This window comes from Caretta caretta, chromosome 2 (assembly GCF_965140235.1).
Source record: "Caretta caretta isolate rCarCar2 chromosome 2, rCarCar1.hap1, whole genome shotgun sequence".
In the NCBI taxonomy this organism is placed as follows: Eukaryota; Metazoa; Chordata; order Testudines; family Cheloniidae; genus Caretta; species Caretta caretta.
The window spans coordinates 270,569,664-270,595,599 of NC_134207.1; the positions used below are offsets into that span (position 1 = coordinate 270,569,664).

Genomic DNA, 25,936 nt, shown 5'->3' on the forward strand with positions numbered 1-25,936 from the left:
TGCTGTTGGCACCAGGGGGCTACAACCCCTGAACGGATCTTGAATGGCTCCCGGAGGAGCAGATTACTGCCACACCAGTGAAAAAGGCCCACAGTAATTATCGGCAGCACGCACTTTATTGAGAAGGAATTACACACGCGGTAGAGGGTTACATTGAGCACATAACTCCTATGTTAGACGCGCAGGAACTGTACAGTAAGAGCGACACATTCCTCTTGGCGAGCCTCTCTGTCACAACCACACACAAGCAGGCCCTGCGCTAGCCTCACACCGGCCCTGCTTGGCAAACAGCGAAGGTGGTGACCAATTCTATGGACAGCTTCTTCCCTCCTGGTCTGGTCTCCTCAGCCCTCTGGCCTGTCTCGGATTCCCCCGAGGCCAGGCCTTGGCTGCCTGGAAACCGCTCTGGTCGCAGTCCTACTCGGGCTCACAGGGCAGAGTCTGGCTGCTCTGTCTAGCGCGTCGTCAAGCGTCAGTTAGGGAATCCCCCCAACGGTAATTTAATTTGCTTGATCTTTATACTCTTTTTCCTCAGAGGAGTCACGTGCCTTACAGGCGTGCCCAGTGGGCATGTGGCTACTAACTTTTACCTATTTAATTCTTTCGGAGGAGACTGCAGAGCGGTGCCAACGGATCATTACCCCACCTTCGCTCCCTTCTCAGTCATCCACTTCAGCCCCTGCGTGATGTCCTCCAGCAGGGTCGATGCCCCGGTCAGCCCCTGCTCCACTCGGGATGTTCTACACCTCTCGTTTGCTTTCACGGGGACCTATTTGCTGACCCAAATGTGTGTATTGTGTGACGCATAGCTAGAAGGGGTTATACACCCCACAAAATAAATAACCCTCAAAAGACACGTGGAGAGATAATGTTGGTGTTTTGTGTATTTACAGATGTATGAGTAGGGTCAACGATGTAATCAACAGCCCCAGTCTATGCTGTATTCTGATAGTTCAGAGATCAAGAGAAAATCCTAGCATTTAAATGAATTGTAAACACAGGATATCTCAGTATTTATCTCTCTTTGAAATGTTCTGTGAATGGCAGAGGAACAAGCAAATGGCCTTATGTTAATTTGTATAGCTGAGTTCCAGTGATGGACTGTGAGGAAGTGGGGCTGTTCTTAATGTTTTCTCTGAATACTCTGTGTGCCTCAGTTTCCCCTTGGCATTTCTGAAGTATCTAGGTGGTGGGATCAGGGTGTGTGATTGTTGCAGAGCCCTAGAGGGCCACTGTGATGGTGTCTGCACAGATAATGGCCGACACCCTGTCTCCTGGCAACTGATGGCCTGGCCCCTCCCCTGTAAGGTGGGAGTTGAAGATGTTGGAGAACAAAGAGATCAGGTGGCCTCCTGGCCTGGAAAAGAGACAAAGGCTGGAAGAGGGGTGGGTGAGTTTCAGTTTGGAGCTGGCTGGGGAAATGGAGCGCGGCCCAGATGGGGCTCTGGCCTCCCTGCCCCCCAAGACGGACCTGACTGAGGGGTCCTGTTCTCTGTACCTACAAGCTCTGTGTTAGACCATGTTCCTGTCATCTAATAAACTTTCTGTTTTACTGGCTGGCTGAGAGTCACATCTGACTGCGGAGTTGAGGGGCAGGACCCTCTGGCTTCCCCAGGAGCCCCACCGGTGCAGACTTGCTGGGGGAAGCACACGGAGGGGCAGAGGATGTTGAATACTCCAAGGTCAGACCCAGGAAGGTGGAAGCCGTGTGAGCTTCTTGCCCTGAAGACAGTCCCAGAGCTGGCTCCCCCAGAGTCCTGACTGGCTTCGTATGGAGTAGTTCCAGAGCATCACTCGGTGACTCTGTGACAAGGACCTCCTTCAAAGTCATCCTAATTACCTTTTGTTCCCAGAGGAAATCACAACTTGTCAAAGAGGATGTGAAATTGTATAAAAGATCCTTGGGTCCTGATTGTGTCATCTCAGATCTGTTTTGGCTTCATTGGGGGAAGTTTAAGTCGCAAGACTGAGGTCCCAGTTATGCTGATACCCCCTGAATATGAGATTTGGACATTGGACTATGTCCTATGACCTGAATTCTAAAGGAACTCTTTGCAACTACAAAGCTCACCATCTCTGCTACGAATCTGCACCTCTGTGGATTGAACTCAACTTAGTCTGTATATTGATCTTTTAACCATACTCTCTCCTTTTGTTTTTAAATAAATTTTTGTTTAGTTAATAAGAATTGGCTGTGGCGTGTATTTGGGTAAGATCTGAAACATTCGTTAACCTGGGAGGCGATGAGTCCGATCCTTTGGGATTGGTAGAACCTGTTCTTTTCTATGATGAAATAAGATTTACAGAAATTTTCATCCTATTTGACAGGGGTACCTGGATGGAGGCCTGAGGCTGGATCACTTTAAGGGAACTGTGTTGTTTGGACTTCTGAATAACCAGTGAGGTAATAAAGAAGCTGTTTTATGCTGGCTTGGTGAATCTAAGTTTTGGAATATCCACCAGCTTTTGGGGGTTTGGCTGCCCCATTCTTTGCAGTTCACCCTAATTGAGTGACCACAGCTGGCTCCCCACTAGGACCCCAGTCACACAAGTGGACATATTTGCTGACCCAAAGATCAGTATTGATCAGACATGCAGCATGGAGCCAGTTAGTTTCGCCTCTGCCATCTGCCTGATGCTAAGAGAAGGATTCTGCTCCCAGAATCCTCTTCTGCAGTTCAGTCATGTCAAGCCATGTTCTCACCATTCATTCAGTACGGCCACACCAATTCAGCACCATCCCAACAGTCCCCCATTCGATATTCAATTACCAAAGATAATTGTAATATCACATCAACCATACCCGCAATTTGTAAGCTGACTATTAGATCATGTGTCTCCTTTTCTGGTTTTTATAAAACTTAAAGCATTATTTTACTATTTTTAGCAGCATAATTCAACAGCTCAGTCTTATAAATATTCTGTGAAGCTTGGTTTTTTGTACATTGCTTACACATTTGGTGTGCAGAACAGAAAAATACAAGGAATAATGCTGCAGTTTTAGAAATTTAAAATAATATTGCCCATTTAACTCCATTTTATGCTGTTACTTGACATACAACATTACACCAAGCACACATTTGAGATCTTCTGCAGTTTCCACAGTATGCACCCGATGAAGTGGGCTGTAGCTCACGAAAGCTTATGCTCAAATAAATTGGTTAGTCTCTAAGGTGCCACAAGTACTCCTTTTCTTTTTGCGAATACAGACTAACACGGCTGCTACTCTGAAATTTGAGATCTTATTTTTCCTACAGCTTTTTTAACAATTTTATATTTTCGAGCGCTCAGATGTTCTCAGTCTAGGTGACCATTCTATTTGGACTAGTGCGCCTTGATTAGTTTGTATTTTCATATCCCAGTTTGTATCTTTTCACTTTGGGTATTCACCATCATCCATTTCCTTCTGGTACCACTCCATTGTACCCGGTTTTATTTCCCAGGCCTTGGCACATATTACCGGGAACAGGCTTTGTTGTAACTGAGTCTGTGTGAGATCTAACTGTGTGTGTAAATACTGCTTGGTGCCGTAGTGTTCCTGCGTGTTGCACCCATGTGTAGGTGGCAGGAACGAGGGCGTGTGACTCGCTAAGACCCTTGGGGGCAGGTGAGGATACTCCAGTTGCCTGCACGTAAGCTATAGAAGGTGCTCTTCGTAACCTAAAACCCAGGAGGGGGGATGTGACCAGGTGCCACTTTGCCCAGGAAGTGAGCCAAAGACCAGGGGGAGGGGCAATGGGCGTGTTGGAGGCTGGACTGTGATTGGGAGAGAGGCGGGGAGTCTGAGATGGATTTGGCTAAAAGTTACCGATTCACGTGCCAACAAGGTCGTTCCACCTGTTAGTTGTTAACGCCTCCCTTTTACAGCGTTGGCTGAGAGTTACAGGGAGCTGAAGCGCAGGGACCATTGGCTTCCCCAGGAGCCACGCCCAGGCGGACTCCCTGCAGCGATGCCAAGTGCCCTGAGGTCAGACACAGGAAGACCAAGAGCACTTAGGATCTTTTAGCCCGGCAAGAGTGCTAGGGGAGGCATGCCTCACCAGGGGTTTGACAGGCTTTTCAGAGAGCAGTTTTAGAGCATTAGCTTGGTGACTTGGTGACAGACTGTTGATTATTCACTCCTTAGGGACTAAGATTACAGAAATCTTACATTTCGATTCCTTGTGTGTATATATACTATCATTACAATCTGGAATTAACCATTTCATACGTTTTGGAACACTGTGACGTTCTTGTGTTGATCTGCTTACAGTAACCCAAGTTTTCCTTCCGTACATTACAGATTGTCCCCATATGAGGTCTGGCATCTTACAGCATGTTTATGTTACAGGACTTTTGTTTGGACACTTTAAATACAGATTTATTGCCAGAGCCCAGTAAACATGTGCTCTGTGCGCACCAATTACATCTTCAGTGACACATTTCCATATTCTCAGTGATGTTCTACAGTTTTACAGTTGATCCTATATTTATGACTGGAATTTTAGTTTTCTTTTTAAACCAAGCCCCTTGAATTATATATTCTTGGCGTGCTTTTTTCTGATGGTGTTGGTGTGCCTGAGGGGTTTCTTTCTGTGGTATATGTGGGTCCCACAATTCCCCAGTTTTGGTATTAATTGCTGAGGTACGTTGGCCCCCAATGCTGATGCACCATTTGTTACACTTGAGGTCCCTAAACACCTTTTGCTAGTGGATTATATTCCCTCTTAACTACTAACACATGTTTTCCCGAAGCTTCTTGCCACCCTTTTGTGAATATCTTGGCTGTTAATCCCTGTTCCCACACAGAACTACATGCCGTATTCGGTACATGAAATGCCCACATTCCCTGAGTGCCTTTTATGGCCTCAAAGGGAATGACAGATTCTGTTACCATAGAGTGCCAGATTCCTCCATCTTCCACAGTCTTCCTTCTTAGCATCCCCTTTACCGGGTTTAGCAACTTGATATTCCTTTACTGAGTTGTGGAAAGCTTTCATAATGGAAAATCAGTTACCTGCACAGACATTCCTTTTATTCCGTTTTACTTTGCTTTCTTTTAGCCTTTTTTCTCCCTCTTTGATCCTAATGAACTAAACGCTGCTAGAGTAAACATCATCAGGGAAACAACTCCAACATGATTTTTGTGCAGGACTTTATTGCAGAGATTAGCTTCAAGTTGTTGCCCACAGTAAGGTTTACTTTGGCTAGGACTTTGATTAAATCTGCACCGTTATCTATCCCAGTACTGAAATTTAGACTTTCCAAAAGCTTTTTTTTAAAACTTTCCCCTCCTCAAGGAGTTAAGCCTGGAGGCTGCTTTCAGATTTTGAGATTTTCCTATACTGATCATATATCAAAAGCAGGAAGCCTACCGCACAACCAGTGAGGCCACTGGGTAATTAAGATCTCCTTAGCACCTTAGAACACCCAAGAAGAATAAAGCCAATATAGAAGAACTAAAGAAATTTGCATTCATTTTTACACTTAAGAAATTATAGTAAAGATTAGTTTACTAGAATTCTTTGAGAGGGTTAACAAGGTGATTTAGTGAATTCAGTGTACTCAGATCTTCAGAAAGCCTTTGAACACTTACCGAAGGTTTTTAGGCAAGGTGAGCTGTTATAGGATAAGAGAGAAAGTTCTTTATGGATTAATAACTGGTTAAAAGCTAAGAGACAAAAGGCAAGAATAGCTGGTTAGTTTTTGGAATGGAGGGAGGTAAACAGAGGCGTTTCCAGGGGTCTGTACTGGGGAAAGGTAATACTGCTCAATGAGCTACATATTAAAAAGGCAAACAATGAAGTCTCAAAAATCTGCAGATGACACAAAACCTCAGGACAGTCAAGTCCAAAACAGACTTTAAAGAGTTTCAAAGGAGTTTTACAAAACTGAGTGACTAAGCAGATGAAATTCAATGCTGACAGATGCAAAGTAATGCACATTGGGAAAACAGAATTCCAACTATACATATAAAAGAATGGGGTTTAAACTAGCTGCTACCACCCAAAAGGAAAACGGTTCTGGAATCGTTGTGTACAGATCCCTAAAAACATTCACTGAATGTGCCACAGCCATATCTGAAAAAGAAGCACAGAAAAAAACCTTGAAAATAATCAGGGGTCTGGAATAGCTTTCTATCAGAAAAGATTAACAAGACTGGGGCTTTCCAACTTGGGAAAGAGACAACTAAAGGGGGAATACAACAGAGGTCTATGAAACCCTGACTGCTGTTGAGAAAGAGTGTTATTTACCTCTTTTTTTTGGAACACAAGAACTAGGGGTTACCACTTAAGATAGCTAAACAGCAGGTTTCAAATGAAGAAAAGGAAATAAACACAGGAAAATTAACCCGTGGAACTTCTTGTCAGAAAATGTTGTAAAGGCCAAGGCTATAACAAGGCATTTTTTGTTGTAAAAGAAAGAGGGAAATTCATCGAGGCTATTAGCCAGGATGGGCAGGGACAGTCCCTGGCCTCTGTTCGCCAGAAGCTGGGCGTGGGCTGCGATGATGACTTGATCCTTGCCCTTTCTGTTGACTTTCTCTGAAACACCTGGCATTGGCCACTGCTAAAAGACGGAATGCTGGCTTAGGGGGACCAGATGTCCTGATTTTATAGGGACAGTCCCGATTTTGGGGGCTTTTTCTTATATAGGCTCCTATCCCCCCCCCCCCCCACCCCATCCTGATTTTTCACACTTGCTGTCTGGTCACACTAGCTGGGCTAGATGGACCTTTAGTTGGACCCAGACTGGTTTTATGCTTGTGCCCCTAAGAAGGGTGCTCATTGTTTTGAAATTTGAGTAACTTAACAAACTTCTGGCTTATTCTTCAGCTGGAATCCTGTAGCACAGACAGGTCTGGTGTGACGAAGTGGGACTGTTCTTAATATTTTCTCTGAGTACTGTGTGGGTGCCTCAGTTTCCCCTAGGCATTTCTTAAGTATCTAGGTGGTGGGATAAGGAGGTGTGGTTGTAGCAGAGCCCTAGAGGGCCAGTGTGATGGAGTCTGCACAGAGAATGGCCGACACCCTGTCTCCTGGCCACTGATGGCCTGGGCCCCTTCTCTGCAAAGGTGCCAACTGAAGGGGTTGGAGAACAAAGAGATCAGGTGGCCTCCTGGCCCAGGAGAGAGACAAAGGAGAGGAGGGGCTGGAGAGTTTCAGTTTGGAGCTGGCTGGGGAAATGGAGGGAGACTCAGATGGGGCTCTGACTTCCCTGCCACCCAAGATGGACCTGACTGAGATGTCCTGTTCTCTGTACCTACAAGCCCTGGTTTAGACCATGTGCCTGTCATCTAATAAATTGGCTGGCTGAGAGTCCCGTCTGACTGCAGAGTTGGGGGGCAGGACCCTCTGGCTTCCCCAGGACCCCGCCTGGGCGGACTCGCTGTGGGAAGCGCACGGAGGGGCAGAGGAGGCTGAATGCTCTGAGGTCAGACCCAGGAAGGTGGAGCCGTGTGAGCTGTGTGTCCTGCAGACAGGCTGCCCCCAGAGAGGAGACTTCCCTAGAGTCCTGCCTGGCTTCGTAGGGAGCAGTTCCAGAGCATCGCCCAGGGACTCTGTGACATCTAGTAATCACATCGCCAACAAGACAGAGCAGATTTCACAGTTTACTTCTTGCTTCCATAAATGTATAGATTAACCTGCAAAAACAGAAGCAAACAAAACAAAAACAAAACACACAAGGCCTCTGACCAGATCTGATAGGTTAGTACATACTGTGCATTCATTTCTGAAAATAGTTCTATTTAGTTCCTTGGCAAGTATAATTGGATTTGATCAGAATGTTTTACATGTCTCCATCTGGTGTGGTTACAAAACTGCCACGGGACTGGCCATATACTTATCTGTTAACTGGAAAGGGTTTCCTTTATATGGGGATTATTTTATCTTTGTTTACCAATTTTAAGCATCACTGTGTTTTCTATTTTTCATTGATATTTTCATTATTTGGCTCTTCCTTTTGTTTGTGTTGGTTTCTCTGTCCAAATGTTTTCCAATGTTTGCATCAAATTTGCTACCCAGATCTTCTTCTGTACCTGCTCAGACATTTGTTTCTTTGGTGTTAACAGGAACTCAGGATTTCTTATAATTTAGCCTGGTATTAATTCAAAGAGGTTAATAACATAACAAAGAAACGATTAACAAATAACAAATTCAGTTCAGAGAACCAGTTAGCCCTGGCCACTGCTCTGGCCAGTACAGTTGGAAGGTTGGCTACAACGGGTAGATTTACAATTCTATTTTTAGAATGTAATCAGGGGATGTCAGCTGCCATCCAGTTTCTGTACAAGCCAGACCGGGGAGTCACCAGGGCTTTGACACTTTACTATCCCGTGTGCTTTTAGATCCTGCGGCAGGGTTGGGTTCTGAGCGTGGGGAACGGCTTCTGCTGGGCAGGAATACTGAGGCGCTGGCTTTACACATTTTTTTCACTATCTTTACGACACCCTTTTCTTCCTAGCCCAAAGCACGAGAAACTCCCTTATCCACTGATGGCCTGGCCATGCCACAGCTGCCAAAGCTTTGCAGGCCGGCTTTCTTCACCCTTCGGAAACAACCTGGTCATTTACAGTCTCTTTCTTCCCAACCACCCTTTCGGCCACAGGCATCATTCACTGCCCCCGTTGTACCATATCTACTTTACTACCGCGTTTCCAGTTAGGCTCTTACAAGCCATTGTATTGATTTAAAATTTAGTTTGATCTACTCCCCATAGCAGGTGTTTTAACACTTAAAGTTGCCTTTGCTCCTGTATGAATTAATGTCAGGAACCATTATATGCTTCCTTCTGTCCCCTCTTCCAGGGGAGATTTACCAGTTATGTGGGGCCATAATTGGGCTACCAACATTGACCTTTGGGGACAGGGGTTGCTGAGAGCGAGGCCTTTTTACTGAAACGTGGAGCCACCCTGACAGGGAGCTGCCAATTTCATCAGAGCCAATTTGGGGATAACGCACCATAAGAACTCACCGGCAGATCTTCTGTACCTGTTCCCACGCTCGCAACAGCCTTAACACCTGGCTGCAGCGCTGACTGCGACCTAGTCCTTGCCATCTAATCACTTAAAGCAGCCGGCAAAGTCTCCAGAGGTTGCCTCTCCAAACAGGCCGAATCTGCCCCTCCGTACCTGTGCTCGCAATGATCCTCCACTAAACACGGCACGTCTCCTACTGTCCCGTCCTCGGCCGGTCCTGTCTCACTGCAACAACCATGTCCCGTATCAGTGAGGGGGGGCCATTATAGCCTGCTTGATCCCTGTCGGGAGCCTCACTAATCACTGTCCAAGAAGAACTACCTGCTCCACTTGCTGCCCTTTCTGCCTCCCAAGCTGCTTTAATCAATTCAACCTGATCTCAATCCAGCCAGGATCCTCTGACCATCTTAAACCATCAGAGATCAAACCTGTCAACTGTTTCTCCTCACACCTGGAGCTGCAGCTAGCAAGAGATGTCAAGAGTAACAAGAAGGGGTTCTTCAGGTATGTTGGCAACAAGAAGAAAGCCAAGGAAAGTGTGGGCCCCTTAATGAATGAGGGAGGCAACCTAGTGACAGAGGATGTGGAAAAAGCTAATGTACTCAATGCTTTTTTTGCCTCTGTTTTCACGAACAAGGTCAGCTCCCAGACTGCTGCGCTGGGCATCACAACATGGGGAAGAGATGGCCAGCCCTCTGTGGAGATAGAGGTGGTTAGGGACTATTTAGAAAAGCTGGACGTGCACAAGTCCATGGGGCCGGACGAGTTGCATCCGAGAGTGCTAAAGGAATTGGCGGCTGTGATTGCAGAGCCATTGGCCATTATCTTTGAAAAGTCGTGGCGAACCGGGGAAGTCCCGGATGACTGGAAAAAGGCTAATGTAGTGCCAATCTTTAAAAGAGGGAAGAAGGAGGATCCTGGGAACTACAGGCCAGTCAGCCTCACTTCAGTCCCCAGAAAAATCATGGAGCAGGTCCTCAAAGAATCAATCCTGAAGCACTTACATGAGAGGAAAGTGATCAGGAACAGTCAGCATGGATTCACCAAGGGAAGGTCATGCCTGACTAATCTAATCACCTTCTGTGATGAGATTACTGGTTCTGTGGATGAAGGGAAAGCAGTGGATGTATTGTTTCTTGACTTTAGCAAAGCTTTTGACACGGTCTCCCACAGTATTCTTGTCAGCAAGTTAAAGAAGTATGGGCTGGATGAATGCACTATAAGGTGGGTAGAAAGTTGGCTAGATTGTCGGGCTCAACGGGTAGTGATCAATGGCTCCATGTCTAGTTGGCAGCCGGTGTCAAGTGGAGTGCCCCAGGGGTCGGTCCTGGGGCCGGTTTTGTTCAATATCTTCATAAATGATCTGGAGGATGGTGTGGATTGCACTCTCAGAAAATTTGCAGATGATACTAAACTGGGAGGAGTGGTAGATACGCTGGAGGGCAGGGATAGGATACAGAGGGACCTAGACAAATTGGAGGATTGGGCCAAAAGAAATCTGATGAGGTTCAATAAGGATAAGTGCAGGGTCCTGCACTTAGGACGGAAGAACCCAATGCACAGCTTCAGACTAGGGACCGAATGGCTAGGCAGCAGTTCTGCGGAAAAGGACCTAGGGGTGACAGGTTTCAGAGGAACAGCCGTGTTAGTCTGTATTCGCAAAAAGAAAAGGAGTACTTGTGGCACCTTAGAGACTAACCAATCTAGTCTCTAAGGTGCCACAAGTACTCCTTTTCTTTTCTAGGGGTGACAGTGGACGAGAAGCTGGATATGAGTCAGCAGTGTGCCCTTGTTGCCAAGAAGGCCAATGGCATTTTGGGATGTATAAGTAGGGGCATAGCGAGCAGATCGAGGGACGTGATCGTCCCCCTCTATTCGACATTGGTGAGGCCTCATCTGGAGTACTGTGTCCAGTTTTGGGCCCCACACTACAAGAAGGATGTGGATAAATTGGAAAGAGTCCAGCGAAGGGCAACAAAAATGATTAGAGGTCTGGAACACATGACTTATGAGGAGAGGCTGAGGGAACTGGGATTGTTTAGTCTGCAGAAGAGAAGAATGAGGGGGATTTGATAGCTGCTTTCAACTACCTGAGAGGTGGTTCCAAAGAGGATGGATCTAGACTATTCTCAGTGATAGCAGATGACAGGACAAGGAGTAATGGTCTCAAGTTGCAGTGGGGGAGGTTTAGGTTGGATAGTAGGAAAAACTTTTTCACTAGGAGGGTGGTGAAACACTGGAATGCGTTGCCTAGGGAGGTGGTGGAATCTCCTTCCTTAGAAGTTTTTAAGGTCAGGCTTGACAAAGCCCTGGCTGGGATGATTTAATTGGGGATGGGTCCTGCTTTTGAGCAGGGGGTTGGACTAGATGACCTCCTGAGGTCCCTTTCAACCCTGATATTCTATGATTCTATGATTCTATGATTTCAGGCAGGGAGCATACCAACAACAACGTAGTACCACAAGCCATAACAGAGTCTCCTTCCTTCGGATGTACCAACAAAGCTGTCCTTCTCCATTCAGAGGGGTCTGAAAGTGTCAGGCTGCTTCTGGATACCAGCATCTCTGTCACCTCTCTTTAACTCTGCCTCCATTTCTGCCAGCAAAGCCGTTCGTTCCCCAGGGCCAGCACACATTATTATCAGTTCTCTGAAGTCTTCAAGATCTGAATGTTTTCTGACCATGTATTCCAGCAGCCAAGACAAACACGGTCTCTTAGTCAGAGAGCCCATTTGTTCAGCCAGAGCCTGTTTTGTCGTTTCAGCCAGAGGATGATTTGCGTCCTCTCGTATTTGCCGTGAAGGCTGAGGGGTTTTGCTATCCCTGCTGGCTGGGCTGCCAGAGGCCCTGGCAGGGGCTCCTCTTCTACCTGTATATTTATTCTTTCTGGGGAGGGATGGGTTGAAGCTATTACCTGCCAAGCCCTGGTTACATTTCGTGCTACAGCAGTTTGCAAGTCACGTGTCAGGCTCGCATTCTGCAAGGTTAGTTTTTCCAATTCCTGTTCCAAACTTTCTTGCACAACATCTCGCTCCTTTACAAGCTTATCTCCAGCACCATGCACAGCACAGATGACATGTGCAACTATTTGGGCGTCCTCGGGAGTGTAACCCTTTGGGTACCGCCACAGCAAGTTGTCCAGAACTTCCTCATGCAGTGTGGGGTCTGCGCCAGCCAGCCATGGATCAGACCCCCAAGCTTTTAAACACCTGTCTTAAGAAACACTCGTCAACCACACCCCGAGGCTTCGGGGCGTCCCCCTCGTCCTCCGGTTTGACAGCCTTTCCCTGTCTGCGTTTGTGAAACATCATCGACTCTAGGAACGACCAGTGCAGCCCCACTCACCAGGATATTTCCCTGGTCCCCTGAGCGATAATTAATATAAGTCAGAACTGTTTCAGAACCAGACTGAAATGAGTTGGTTAACACCAGTAACTCAAGATACCAAGCTCTTCAAAGGCCACCACTTCAGAAAAACGTTTGATTCAGTTTAAGACTCTTTTTTTCTTGGACACGACAGTAACCATCCACTGCTACCAAACGTTTGCACCAGGGGGCTACTACCCCTGAACGGATCTTGAATGGCTCCCGGAGGAGCAGATTACTGCCACACCAGTGAAAAAGGCCCACAGTAATTATCGGCAGCACACACTTTATTGAGAAGGAATTACACACGCGGTAGAGGGTTACATTGAGCACATAACTCCTATGTTAGACGCGCAGGAACTGTACAGTAAGAGCAACACATTCCTCTTGGCGAGCCTCTCTGTCACAACCACACACAAGCAGGCCCTGCGCTAGCCTCACACCGGCCCTGCTTGGCAAACAGCGAAGGTGGTGACCAATTCTATGGACAGCTTCTTCCCTCCTGGTCTGGTCTCCTCAGCCCTCTGGCCTGTCTCGGATTCCCCCGAGGCCAGGCCTTGGCTGCCTGGAAACCGCTCTGGTCGCAGTCCTACTCGGGCTCACGGGGCAGAGTCTGGCTGCTCTGTCTAGCGCGTCGTCAAGCGTCAGTTAGGGAATCCCCCCAACGGTAATTTAATTTGCTTGATCTTTATACTCTTTTTCCTCAGAGGAGTCACGTGCCTTACAGGCGTGCCCAGTGGGCATGTGGCTACTAACTTTTACCTAATTAATTCTTTCGGAGGAGACTGCAGAGCGGTGCCAACGGATCATTACCCCACCTTCGCTCCCTTCTCAGTCATCCACTTCAGCCCCTGCGTGATGTCCTCCAGCAGGGTCGATGCCCCGGTCAGCCCCTGCTCCACTCGGGATGTTCTACACCTCTCGTTTGCTTTCACGGGGACCTATTTGCTGACCCAAAGATCAGTATTGATCATACACGCAGCATGGAGCCAGTCAGTGTCACCTCTGCCATCTGCCTGATGCTAAGAGAAGGATTCTGCTCCCAGAATCCTCTTCTGCAGTTCAGTCATGTCAAGCCATGTTCTCACCATTCGCTCAGTGCGGCCACACCAATTCGGCGCCATCGCGACAACTGCCCCCACTCTCGTCTGCCTTCAGCTGGGCTCCTGCAGGATCATTCACTTGCCTCGGCGGGTTCAGCTGGGCAGAGCTGCTGGGTCCTGGGAAGGGGCTGCGAGCCTGGCATAGGGCCATGAACGGGCTGGGGTCTGCCGGGGACTAGCCCGGCCTCGCTAGGCCGGCGCAGCCCCAGAGGAGGTTGGAGCAGGACTCCCCCGTCCCCCAACATCGCTGGCAGAGCAGTGCGGCGGGGGCCGGGCTCCTGCCCAACAGAGCCATGCAGAAGTGCAAGGTGCGGTCCAGCCCGGAAGAGTCCTTAGGTCAGCCTGGAAAAAGCCTCCACTCAGGCTCGACGGGAGCGGGAGCCAGGCCCAGGCGCTGCAGAGACCCCAGCTCTCTCTCGGGTTCCTGTGTCTCTCCTGTGGGTCGCTGCCCCCTTCACACCCTGGCAGGCAAGGGGAGGGGCCATGGCAGGACCCCAGTCCAGTGTCAAACCCAAAGGTTTTGGGGGGACAAAGGGCTGGGGGCAGGGCGGATGAAAACTCCTCCTGCGCCCCCTGCTGGCCATCGAGCTGCTCAGGGGGGACGTGACCCTGCTCTGAGCCATGTGTTGGGAACCGGGGCTGAGTGACTCGCACCTATGCCGGGACCCCTGGACATGCCGGCTAGGACAGTGCCCGGGGGGATGGGAAAGGCATGCAGCTGGGGTGGGTAACACTGGGGGGTCAAACTTCCCCAGGTTGCTGGTTAAAATGGCCCTGCTCAGTTCTGCCTCGCAGGGGGAAGAGATGTGACGCAGTGGGAATTTTCTGTATATTTTTATGACCCCTCTGTGTGCCTCAGTTTCCCCTAAACCTTGTGTTGTTGCCCAGTGGGAGAAAAGAGGATGGTTTGCTGTAAGGGTGGGGCTCAGGAACAGGGGTGTCTGGGTCACCTCCCTGTCTGAGGGGAAGGAAGAGTTGTTAAGAAACTGGTTGAAACTGACCCAGATGAACAATGGCACCAGAGACAAAGGCAGCTGCAGTGACTCAAGGAGTTCCCCGGCTGGCCTCTCCGCAGGGAAGCCGAGCAAAGCCCCCGGCTGTGCAACAAAGGCCAGCGGGGGGCGGGGGCCGTGTTGGCTTCTGAAGGAAGCTGGGGGCTCTCACCTGGGGTCTGCCCAAGGAGGCTGGACAGACAGACTGAGCTTGGACCAAGGGTTCCCTACAGCTGACCTGGGCTCGGACTCTGCTTCAACCTTCATCGCTTGGCGCTACCCTGAGGGCCCCCCAGGCCGTGCGCCGGGTGACTGACAAACCCGACAGCTGGGCTGGGCTCTGGGCTGGGCAGACGGGCTCTGCTCTATCTGACCCCCGGGGCTAGCTCCGGGACCCCCAGGCCGTGCGCCGGGCTACTGACAAACCCGGCAGCTGGGCCGGCGCTGGGTGAGGGTCGCTGCAGGTTCTGGCTGGGCACGTCAGTCCCTGCAGAGCGGATGAGGCTCCCCCAGGACCCCGGCTCAGTGGGACTCGCTGGCAGAGCTCGTGGGGGGAAACTGGAGGGCTGGAGCCCAGAGGCTGCATCTCAGAGGCGGGGAGGCCACATGGAGGGGGACCCCTGGGGGTAGGGCAGCTGAGGGGCTCCTCCCAGGGGCTGTCTGCAGGCCAAGGCACAGCACAGAGCCTGTGGTCCAGATGTCACAGATCTACAGGGTCGGGGCTGCGTCCCCAGCTTTGGAACAGTCTCTGAGAGGCCCCTTCACTGGGCCAGCCCCCCCCGGGGGTCTCGCTCTTCCAGGGTGAGCCACGCTAGACTGGCCCTCTGGGCCTGCAGCCTGCCCCGCACGAGCTCCGGGCAGCGAGTCCCCCGGAGACAGCCCCTGAGGGAGACTCAGCCGCTCACAGGGATCAGGGCCCTTTGCCCAGCCCCTGCAGGGACACTCCCAGCGCGGGCACAGCCGGGTTATTAGTCACCTGGCACTCGGCCTAGGGGGCCCTTAGGGCAGCCCAGGGCAATGAAGGGTGAAGCAGGGCTGTGGGGAACCCTCGGGTCCGGCTCTGTCTGATCTGACTACCTTCGTCAGACCCCCAAGTGAGCCCCTACTGCTTCCCGCAGCCCCACGTAACCTCCACCTTACCCCCACTCCCCGTCCTTTGATCATGAGCTGGAGAGATGCAGCTTAGCCCCCCTGCAGAAGGGTGGGGTCCGGATCTCTCTGGTCTATGGCAAAGTCCCGGTGCTTGGATTTGCCATGGTCTTCTCAAGAGCTCCATTGATATGGGGCCCAAGCCCCAGAGAGCCAGGCACTGTTCACACCTGCCCCGAGATCAGCCACTCCCTCGTCACTCACTAGAGAACAATGTGGCACATTGGGGAAACCGAGGCACACACGGTGTTTCAAAATGTTCCCACTGGGTCCCACCATGACACCACCATCCCTGCACACGGGTGAGCAGCCCCCAGGGCTCCAGCCAGCTGACGAAGGGAAAGAACCGACTGGGATGGGATGAGAAAAATCTCCCCCTTTCAAAGCCAATCGGGGCTTGGGGGCTGGACCCTGGATGTTTGATGCTTGAGCTTGGATGTCCCCCCCACCCTGCTGCTCCCTCCCAGCCCTGCTTTCTGCCCCCAGCCCCCTGCTGCTCCCTCGCCCCCCCCCAGACCTGCCCCCAATGCCCTGCTGCTCCCCCACCTGCCCTGCTGCTCCGCTCCTTGCCTCCCCCCAACCCCCCAGGCCTCCCTGCCCAGCAGCGCCCCTTGTCCCCCCTTCCCTCCTCCTGCCTTTTGCGTTATTCCTCCCAAGGCTCAGGAAGGAAACCTCCCTGTGGGTGATCCGGGCGCGGCTTCCCGTCTGCAGATCGGGAACAACACGTTGGGCCCGCTGGAAGGGTAGGGTGGGGGCAGGGCTGGCAGCACAGCCCCCCTTCTCCCACCACAGCCCTGCCCCAACACAACCCCCCCCAACAGCCTCCCTACCCCTGCTTCAGACCCTGCCCCAGCACAGGCCCCCAACCCTGCTCGCAGCAAAGCCCTGCCCAGCAGCTGCCCCCACCCCCTGGAGCTGGGGGCTTGTAAGCAACAGGCTCAGAGCTGGGAGGGGCAGGGACATCCCAGCGGGGCGCCATGGGAGGGGCACAGAGAGCGGGATGCCCAGCCCAAGGGGGCAGGGAGGGACCCTGGGCACAAGGCCAGCAGCATTGATTCCAGGCACTGGGTGGGGCACTGCCATGGGGGGCAGGGAGGCACAAGCTCAGGGGCAGGGAGGCTCAGGCTGGAGCAGCGTGAGGGGCTGCACTGAACGTTCGGTCACTCTGGGCCTGCCCCAAGCTCCGTCTCGCCCAGTATCCTGTCCGCTGTGCCAGGTGCTTCAGCGGGGACGAACAGAACAGGGCAATTTTTGAGTGATCCATCCCCTGTCGTCTACTCCCAGCTTCTGGCAAACGGAGGCTAGGGACACCATCCCTGCCCATCCCGTAACCATGCGGCCTCTGGCGGGACAGGACTGAGAGTGTCAATTCAGGACAAATTGCTTAGAGCAGGGCAGTCACAGCCCCAAGCTGGAGTTCCTTTACTATTAAGGCAAACCCAGCCAGAGAGGACTTCAGCCTCACCCCACTGGCGAACCATGAGTCACACAAGCAATTCCCTCAGACACTCCCGTTTCCCAGTATCCCCACCAGGGCCACTCGTTATGGGGACAGATGGTTATGAAAACCAATCCCCCAGTAAAATAAGAAAGGTTCTCTCGATCCCAAAGGACCAAGCCCCAGACCCAAGTCAATATACCAGTCAGATCTTACCCACAAATCACGCTGTTGCCAATCCTTTAGAATCTAAAATCTAAAGGTTTATTCATAAAAGGAAAAAGATAGAGATGAGAGCTAGAATGGGTTCAATGGAATCAATGACATACAGTGATGGCAAAGTTCTTGGTTCAGGCTTGTAGCTGTGATGGCATAAACTGCTGGCACAAATCAAGTCTCTGGAGTCCATCCCCAGCTGGGATGGGTCATTCAGTCCTTGGTTCAGAGCTTCAGTTTGTAGCGAAGTCCCTCCAGAGGTCAGAAGCAGGATTGAAGACAAGGTGGAGGGGTTTCCAGGGCCTTTTATATTCTTTCTCTTGTGGGCAGAAACCCTTTTGTTCTCCTGTGCAAAATCACAGCAACAAGATGGAGTTTGGAGTCACATGGGCAAGTCACATGTCCATGCACAACTCAGTTTGCAGGCGGCAGCCATTGCCCACATGCCACCTTGAATGTTCCCAGGAAGGCTCCTCAGATGTGGATTGGAGTCTCCCAAGGTCCATTGTCAGTTAAGTTTCAGAGTAGCAGCCGTGTTAGTCTGTATTCACAAAAAGAAAAGGGTCTAACCAATTTATTTGAGCATAAGCTTTCGTGAGCTACAGCTCACTTCATCGGATGCATTCAGTGGATGAAGTGAGCTGTAGCTCACGAAAGCTCATGCTCAAATAAATTGGTTAGTCTCTAAGGTGCCACAAGTCCTCCTTTTCTTTTTGTGAATACAGACTAACACGGCTGCTACTCTGAAACCTTTCCATAGACACCTTACTGGACCTCCTTTGTACAAGATTTGGTGCAGCTATAGGACCTTGGTTGCAACAATGATCTATACGGTCACAGTTTATGTCAATAATGTCACAGAACCTTGTTATAGTCCTGGCCTTCACAACATCCTCTGGCAAGGAGTTCCACAGATTGACTGTGTGCTGTGTGAAGAAATACTTCCTTGTGTTTGTTTTAAACCATCTGCCTATTAAATTTCATTGGGTGACCCCTAGTTCTTGTGTTATGAGAAGGAGTAAATAACACTTCCTTATTCACTTTCTCCACACCGGTCATGATTTTATAGACCTCAATCGTATCCCCCCTTAGTCGTCTCTTTTCCAAGCTGAAAAGTCCCAGTCTTATTAATCTCCCCTCATATGGAAGACGTTCCATACCCTTAATCATTTGTGTTGCCCTTTTCTGAACCTTTTCCAATTCCAATGTATCTTTTCTGAGATGGGGCGACCACATCTGCACGCAGTATTCAAGATGTGGGTGTACCATGGATTTACATAGAGGTAATACAATATTTTCTGTCTCATTATCTCTCCCTGTCCTAATGATTCCCAGCATTCTGTTCGCTTTTTTGACTGCCGCTGCACATTGAGTGGATGTTTTCAGAGAACTATCCACACTGACTCCAAGATCGCTTTCTTGAGTGGTAACAGGCCCCACACCCCTCCGCGCCCACCCCAAGCCCCCCCAGCGCAGGGCAGCACCAGCCCATGTCTGCAGGCCCCACACACCCCCATTTAGTTTCTCAGGCTGGGGACAGAGCAGGGGGGCAGGGAGGCTCAGGCTGGGGGCAGAGTGCGGGGCAGGGAGGCTCGGGTTGGGGACACAGCAGGGAGGCAGGGAGCCTTGCAGGAGCCAAGGGGTGCAGTTGGTTTAATTCAGGGCAGCGCCAGGAAAGCACACGCAGCCCCTTCCCTCCCCTCCCCACAGGCCCCAGAGGGGGTAGCCAGAGTGGCAGTAAGCCCGGGGGGAGAATCTCTGCCAGCGCTCCCAACCCAGGGGCCTGCCCGGCTGGGCCCCCCCACACGCCCCAGTCACCACAGCCTGGAGTGATGCAGTGGGGATGGGTGATAGGGTTACATCCCCTGCACGCCACAGGGCCGGTCTGTGCCCAGCCTGTCACCAGCCCTTGGCACGGACCCCTGAGCAGACCCCCAGTTCCCTAGGGCAGCCCCGTGGCCTCCTGCTGCCCCGTCTCGCTCCGTGCTCCTGGCCCGAGGCCTGCGGGAGGCCGTGCTGGGCCCCGCCGGGTGCGATGCTCCCCGTGTGTCGGCGGTGACCCCGGGCAGCCCGGCCTGGCAGCTCTGCAGCGGGCACCCGGACCCCTGCGCCCGGGGTGGGGAATAGCCTGAGGGGGATAGTGATCGTGCTGGGGGGAGGAATAGCGACCATGGGGGCAGAGTGGGGGCAGGGAAGCTCAGGCTGGGGGGGCTCGGGGCTGGGCGCGGGGGTGGGGGGGGTTGCAGACACGGGCCGGCGCTGCCCTGCACTGGGGGGCTCGGGGCTAGGCGCGGGGGTGGGGGGGGTTTGCAGACACGGGCCGGGGCGGCCCTGGGCTGGGGGGGCTTGGGGCCAGGCGCAGGGTGGGGGGGGTTGCAGACACGGGCCGGCGCTGCCCTCGGCTGGGGGGGCTCGGGGCTAGGCACGGGGGTGTGGGGGGGTTGCAGACACGGGCCGGCGCTGCCCTGCACTGGGGGGCTCGGGGCTAGGCGCGGGGGTGGGGGGGGTTTGCAGACACGGGCCAGCGCTGCCCTGCGCTGGGGGGCTCGGGGCTAGGCGCGGGGGTGGGGGGGGTTTGCAGACACGGGCTGGAGCGGCCCTGGGCTGGGGGGGCTCGGGGCTAGGCACGGGGGATCGGGGGGGTTTGCAGACACGGGCCGGCACTGCCCTGCGCTGGGGGGCTCGGGGCTGGACAAAGGGGTCGCTTGCAGACACGGGCTGGAGCGGTCCTGGGCTGGGGGGCTCGGGGATAGGCGCGGGGGTGGGGGGGGGTTTGCAGACACGGGCCGGCGCTGCCCTGCGCTGGGGGGGCTCGGGGCTGGGCGCCGGGGGTGGCTGCTGCTGGCTTGGTCCCTTCCTGGGGCACGTGTACAGCGTTCAGCCGGCCCACGCTGGCTGTGGGGCCCTGGGCTTTCCTGACACCTCAGCCCCAAGGGGACGACCTGGCTCCGAACCAGCTGCCGGCGCCAGCAGGAGGGAGGAAACCCTGCCCGCGTGTCCCAGCCTCGCTGAGCAGGGCAGGGTGGCCGCTGATACGTGCCCTGCCCCACGGCCCAGCTAATCTGCCGCACCGATGGGGAAGCAGGTGTAGAGATGGGCGAGAACCCAGGAGTCCTGGCTGCTGCCCCTCCTCCACTCTTACCACTAGACCTCCCCTCCCAGGGCTGGGCTAGAACCCAGGAGTCCCGGCTCCCAGCCCCACATCCTCCTGCTCTAACCCCTGGCCCCGCTGCCCCCAGGGCGGGGCTAGAACCCAGGAGTCCTGGCTCGGTGCCCACCCCCTCCCCACTGTGTGCCAGGCAGAGTGTGGGAGTGACTCAGTCCCCGGCTGGTCCCCGGCCCTTTCCCTGCAGAGGAAGTGCCTGGGGCCGGGGCCAGTCTCGGCGCGGTCGCCCAGGAGCGCAGTCGCGGCGCGATGGGGAACCTGCAGGCAGCGCTGCCTGAGCCTGCCCGCAGCTGTGCTCTCAGCCTCTGCTCCCGGCACAGGGGCTCCGGGCCCCCGGACGGCGCCAGGGCCAGGTAAGGGCCAGGGGGCTGCGCTGGCCAGGCAGGGGCGGGGACACCGGCACCGGGCTGGCATTTAGGGGTGCTCTGCCACATAGTCCCCTTGGGACCCCGGGCCAGGGGGGGTCGGCCCGGCCCCCGGGAGCAGACACCCGAGAGCTGGGGACGCTGCGTGACGGAGACTGGGAACGTGTCCCAGAAAGACGGGGGTGAGAGACAGAACCTCCAGGGCCCCGAGTCCCCCCCAACAGCACCCCCACTGAGCCCCCTCCCCTCCCCATACCATGCCCCCTCCTGATCCCCCACCCCTCCCCATAGCATCCCCTCCTGAGCCCCCCTCCCCCTCCAGCACCCCCCACTGAGTCCCTGCCCCTCCCCACCCCTCCAGCACCCCCTCCTGAGCCCCTGCCCCTCCCCACCCCTCCAGCACGCCCCACTGAGCCCCTGCCCCTCCCCACCCCTCCAGCACCCCCTCCTGAGCCCCTGCCCCTCCCCACTCCTCCAGCACCCCCCACTGAGCCCCTGCCCCTCCCCACCCCTCCAGCACCCCCTCCTGAGCCCCTGCCCCTCCCCTCCCCTCCAGCACCCCCCACTGAGCCCCTGCCCCTCCCCACCCCTCCAGCACCCTCTCCTGAATCCCTGCCCCTCCCCTTACAGCACCCCCCACTGAGCCCCCGCCTCTCCCCCTACAGCACTCCCTCCTGAGTCCCTGCCCCTCCCCCTACAGTGCCCCCCCCCAGAGACCCCAACCTGCTCCCTGCAGTGGGAGGGGCACTGGTGGGGGCAGGAGGGGCCCTGCTGGGGGAGGAGGAGCGCTGCTAGAGAGCAGGAGGGGCACTGCTGGGGGGGCAGGTGGGGCACTGCTGGGGGGGCAGGAGGGGCGCTGGTGAGGGGGCAGGACGGACCCTGCTGGGGGTGATGCTCTCACAGAGGGTCCCCTAGCTGACTGTGCCCCCTCTCCTCTCCCGCCAGCTCTGTGCCCATCCCCCCCATTGAGCCCCCGAGATACTCGCGGATCAAGAACTGGGAAGTGGGGACCATCGCCTATGACACGCTCAGCGCCCAGGCCACGCAGGTGAGGGCGGCGCCGTGGGGCGGCGCCGTGGGGCCCGTGGGGGTGGGAGATGGGACCCAGGCCCGTGGGAGGGAGCTGCCGGTGGGCCTGAGGAGCTGTCACCGCTCTGGGCTGCTGGGGGGAGTCCAAGCCTCTGGCTCCCTGCCTCTGGGGGGCTGTAACCCTCGGGGGCCTGACCAGAGCTCAGCTGGGTGCATCCAGCCGGATCCCTGCAGCTCCTGAGACAGGCCCCTGGCCTGGGCCCCGCTGGGCCTGGCCCCTGGTACCCGACCCCATTCTCCTGCTCCAGCTCTTCCCCCGGCCCTCGGCTCGGTAGCCGTCTCCCTGGGGAGCAAGCGGCTCACGCCATTTACTCGCTGGTCCTCTGCCCACCCTGTCCCAGACGCCTGGGATTCGGGCTCGCTCAGTTCCAGACAGTCCCTGGGGGGGCTCCCCTTCCGTGCGACAGCCCTTCTCGGGGGGCCACTCTCACGAGGGTTAAACTCCCGGGACTGCACCTCTGAGCCTCCAGCAGCCTGGCTCTGCCGTGGGCCCCTATCATAGAATCATAGAATCATAGAATATCAGGGTTGGAAGGGACCCCAGAAGGTCATCTAGTCCAACTCCCTGCTCGAAGCAGGACCAAATCCCAGTTAAATCATCCCAGCCAGGGCTTTGTCAAGCCTGACCTTAAAAACCTCTAAGGAAGGAGATTCTACCACCTCCCTAGGTAACGCATTCCAGTGTATCACCACCCTCTTAGTGAAAAAGTTTTTCCTAATATCCAATCTAAACCTCCCCCACTGCAGCTTGAGACCATTACTCCTCGTTCTGTCATCTGATACCATTGAGAACAGTCTAGAGCCATCCTCTTTGGAACCCCCTTTCAGGTAGTTGAAAGCAGCTATCAAATCCCCCCTCATTCTTCTCTTCTGCAGGCTAAACAATCCCAGCTCCCTCAGCCTCTCCTCATAACTCATGTGTTCCAGACCCCTAATCATTTTTGTTGCCCTTCGCTGGACTCTCTCCAATTTATCCACATCCTTCTTGTAGTGTGGGGCCCAAAACTGGACACAGTACTCCAGATGAGGCCTCACCAATGTCAAATAGAGGGGAACGATCACGTCCCTCGATCTGCTCGCTATGCCCCTACTTATACATCCCAAAATGCCATTGGCCTTCTTGGCAACAAGGGCACACTGCTGACTCATATCCAGCTTCTCGTCCACTGTCACCCCTAGGTCCTTTTCCGCAGAACTGCTGCCTAGCCATTCGGCCCCTAGTCTGTAGCTGTGCATTGGATTCTTCCATCCTAAGTGCAGGACCCTGCACTTATCCTTATTGAACCTCATCAGATTTCTTTTGGCCCAATCCTCCAATTTGTCTAGGTCCTTCTGTATCCTATCCCTGCCCTTCAGCGTATCTACCACTCCTCCCAGTTTAGTATCATCCGCAAATTTGCTGAGAGTGCAATCCACACCATCCTCCAGATCATTTATGAAGATCTGGCCCCTGGGGCCTCCACCCCCAGATCTCCCGACACCCAGAGAGAGCAATGCCCACCCCCCGATCTCCCCACCCCCAGAGGGAGCAGTCCCCCCGCGATCTCCCCACCCCCGGAGGGCGCAATGCCCCCCCCCAATTTCCTGACACCCAGAAAGAGCGATGCCCCTCGATCTCCGCATCCCCAGGGGTTGCGATGCCCCCCCGATCTCCTCACCCCCAGAAGGAGCGATGCTCCCCCTGATTTGTCCACCCCCAGAGGGCGCAATCTCCCCACCCCCAGAGGGAGCGATGCCCCCCCAATCTCCCCACTCCCAGAGGGAGCAATCCCCCCGATCTCTAGACTGGAGAGACTCTCAGCCAGCGTAACACAGGAGGGTTTATTGAGCATCTGAACCCAGCCCAGGAAACTCTCCGGGCCTCAGGCCTGGCCTCCCTCAGCACAGCACATCTAGGTCTGTCCCTCATCCAGGGGGGCCCTAGCTGCTCTGCCCTCCCAGCCCAGAGCCCCCACTTCCATCTGGGCATCTGATATCACCTGCCCCCAAGCCCCACCTCGGTCCTTTGCCTTCTGTCCCAGGTCAACAGGCTGCCTGGGTCTCCTCTCCGCCTCTCCTCCCTTTGGCTGGAACCGGCTGGGCAGGTCACCAGATCATCTCTCTGCAGCCCATTGTCCCCACTCTGGCCAGAACTGGCTGACTGCCAAGGTCGGGGGTGGGGGATCCCAATCCCCAGATCACCGTTCGCTAGAGTCCCCCATTTCCAGGATGTTGTCCAGGGTCCCAACTGCTAGGCAAGGTCACAGCTGGTCCTCTGGTAACAGCAACCCCCATGCCTACCCCTTCGTTACACATGCAGCACACCGGGAAACTGAGGCACGCACCATATTCATGCAAAACCCTAAGAAAATCCCCCACTTTGTCACATCTCACCCCCCTTCGAGTCTGAACTGAGTGGGGTCACTCCAGCCGGTGACCTGGGGAAGTTCAGGTACCCCTCTCCAGAACAAAGCGTTGGCTATAACATTTGACCTTTTATCAACATGGATCACGTCCATCTCATAAACCTAGGGGATCAGATTCCATCTTAGGGCTGGGCATTAGCCCTTTCAGCTGGTGCAGCCCTACCCTGTGTAACGAGGCTGGTTCTGCTGGGACCCAACGGAGAGTGCCAATTCAGGACAAATTGCTTAAAGCAGGGCAGTTACAGCCCAAGGCCGGGGTTTCCATGCACACCAAGGCAAACCAAACCAGCCAGACAGAGAGGACTTTGGTTTTACCCCACTGGCGAACCACAAGTCACACAAGCAATTCCCTTAGATACTCCCGTTTCCCAGTATCCCCACCAGGTAGGTGTGCTGGAAACATCCATTACAAAAAAACCATTACAATCTACACACCACACAGACTATGCTGACAGCTTGTGCCTCACGCTCTCAAAGAAACTGCGGAATCACCTGATCAGCATCCTCTACCGCAAACAGGGAAAGATTAAGAATGAGTTCTCAAAAATGGAAACTCTCATAAAAAAACAACCTTCCACACAAACTTCCTCGTGGCTGGACTTTACTAAAACTAGACAAGCCACTTACAACACACACTTTGCTTCTCTACAAAAGAAAAAGGACACTAAACTTTCTAAACTACTACATGCTACAAGGGGCCACAGCAATGGTTCCCTCAACCCACCTAGCAATATTGTTAACCTATCCAACTATACTCTCAGCCCAGCAGAAGCAGCTGTTCTATCTCGGGGCCTCTCATTCTGCCCCTCCACCCCCACGAACATGATACAGTTCTGTGGTGACCTACAATCCTGTTTTCGACGTCTCCGACTCAAGGAATGTTTCCAGCACACCTTTGAACAACATGCTGATCCACGGAGACCTCCATACCAACATTGCAAGGAGAGGGTGTCACGGAGTGTGGGGGAGTCCAGGCCCTGCACCCCTCTTCCTGGGATCCACTGAGACTCTCAGCCAGCCAGTAAAACAGAAGGTTTATTGGACAACAGGAACACAGTCCACAACAGAGCTTGTGGGTACAACCAGGACCCCTCAATCACGTCCTTCTGGGGGAGCAGGGAGCTTAGACCCCAGCCCTGGGGTTCCCTGTGTTCCTCCCCCCAGCCTCCAAACTGCCCACTAAACTCACCCCGCAGGTTCCCTGCTGCAGCCTCTGTTCACATTCCTGGGCAGAGGTGTCACCTCCCCCTCCCCCTCCTGGCTCAGGTGACAGGCTCTCAGGTCTCCCATCCCCAGGGCACATTCCCAGGTCAACACTCCCCCCTCCCTGCTGAGTCACATCGTCACATCTCTCCCCCCTTCGAGACTGAACTGAGCGGGGTCACTGTGACCAGTGACCTGGGGAAGTTCGGGGCCCCCTCTCCGGGACAGCGCATCCGCTATCAGGTTGGCACTTCCCTTCACGTGGACCACGTCCATGTCGTAATCCTGCAGGAGCAGGCTCCATCTCAGGAGCTTGGCGTTGGCTCCTTTCATCTGGTGCAGCCAGGTCAGGGGCGAGTGGTCGGTGTACACGGTGAAGTGCCGCCCGAAGAGATAGGGCTCTAGTTTCTTGAGGGCCCACACCATGGCCAGGCACTCCTTCTCGATGGCCGCGTAGTGTTGCTCCCGGGGTAGCAACTTCTTGCT

At 53.9% G+C, this 25,936-nt stretch overlaps 1 protein-coding gene across 1 annotated transcript in view; it reads left to right on the forward strand.

The window, feature by feature from the left end:
* Positions 1-20,282: 20,282 nt before the first annotated feature.
* Positions 20,283-25,936, forward strand: part of NOS3 (nitric oxide synthase 3) — a 91,941-nt gene continuing 86,287 nt past the window's right edge. Inside the window, exons 1-2 of the mRNA XM_048841934.2 lie at positions 20,283-20,741; positions 21,699-21,801. Coding sequence (XP_048697891.2) covers positions 20,638-20,741; positions 21,699-21,801 — 207 coding nt within the window. The 5' untranslated portion in view covers positions 20,283-20,637. The remainder of the gene's footprint in view (positions 20,742-21,698; positions 21,802-25,936) is intronic.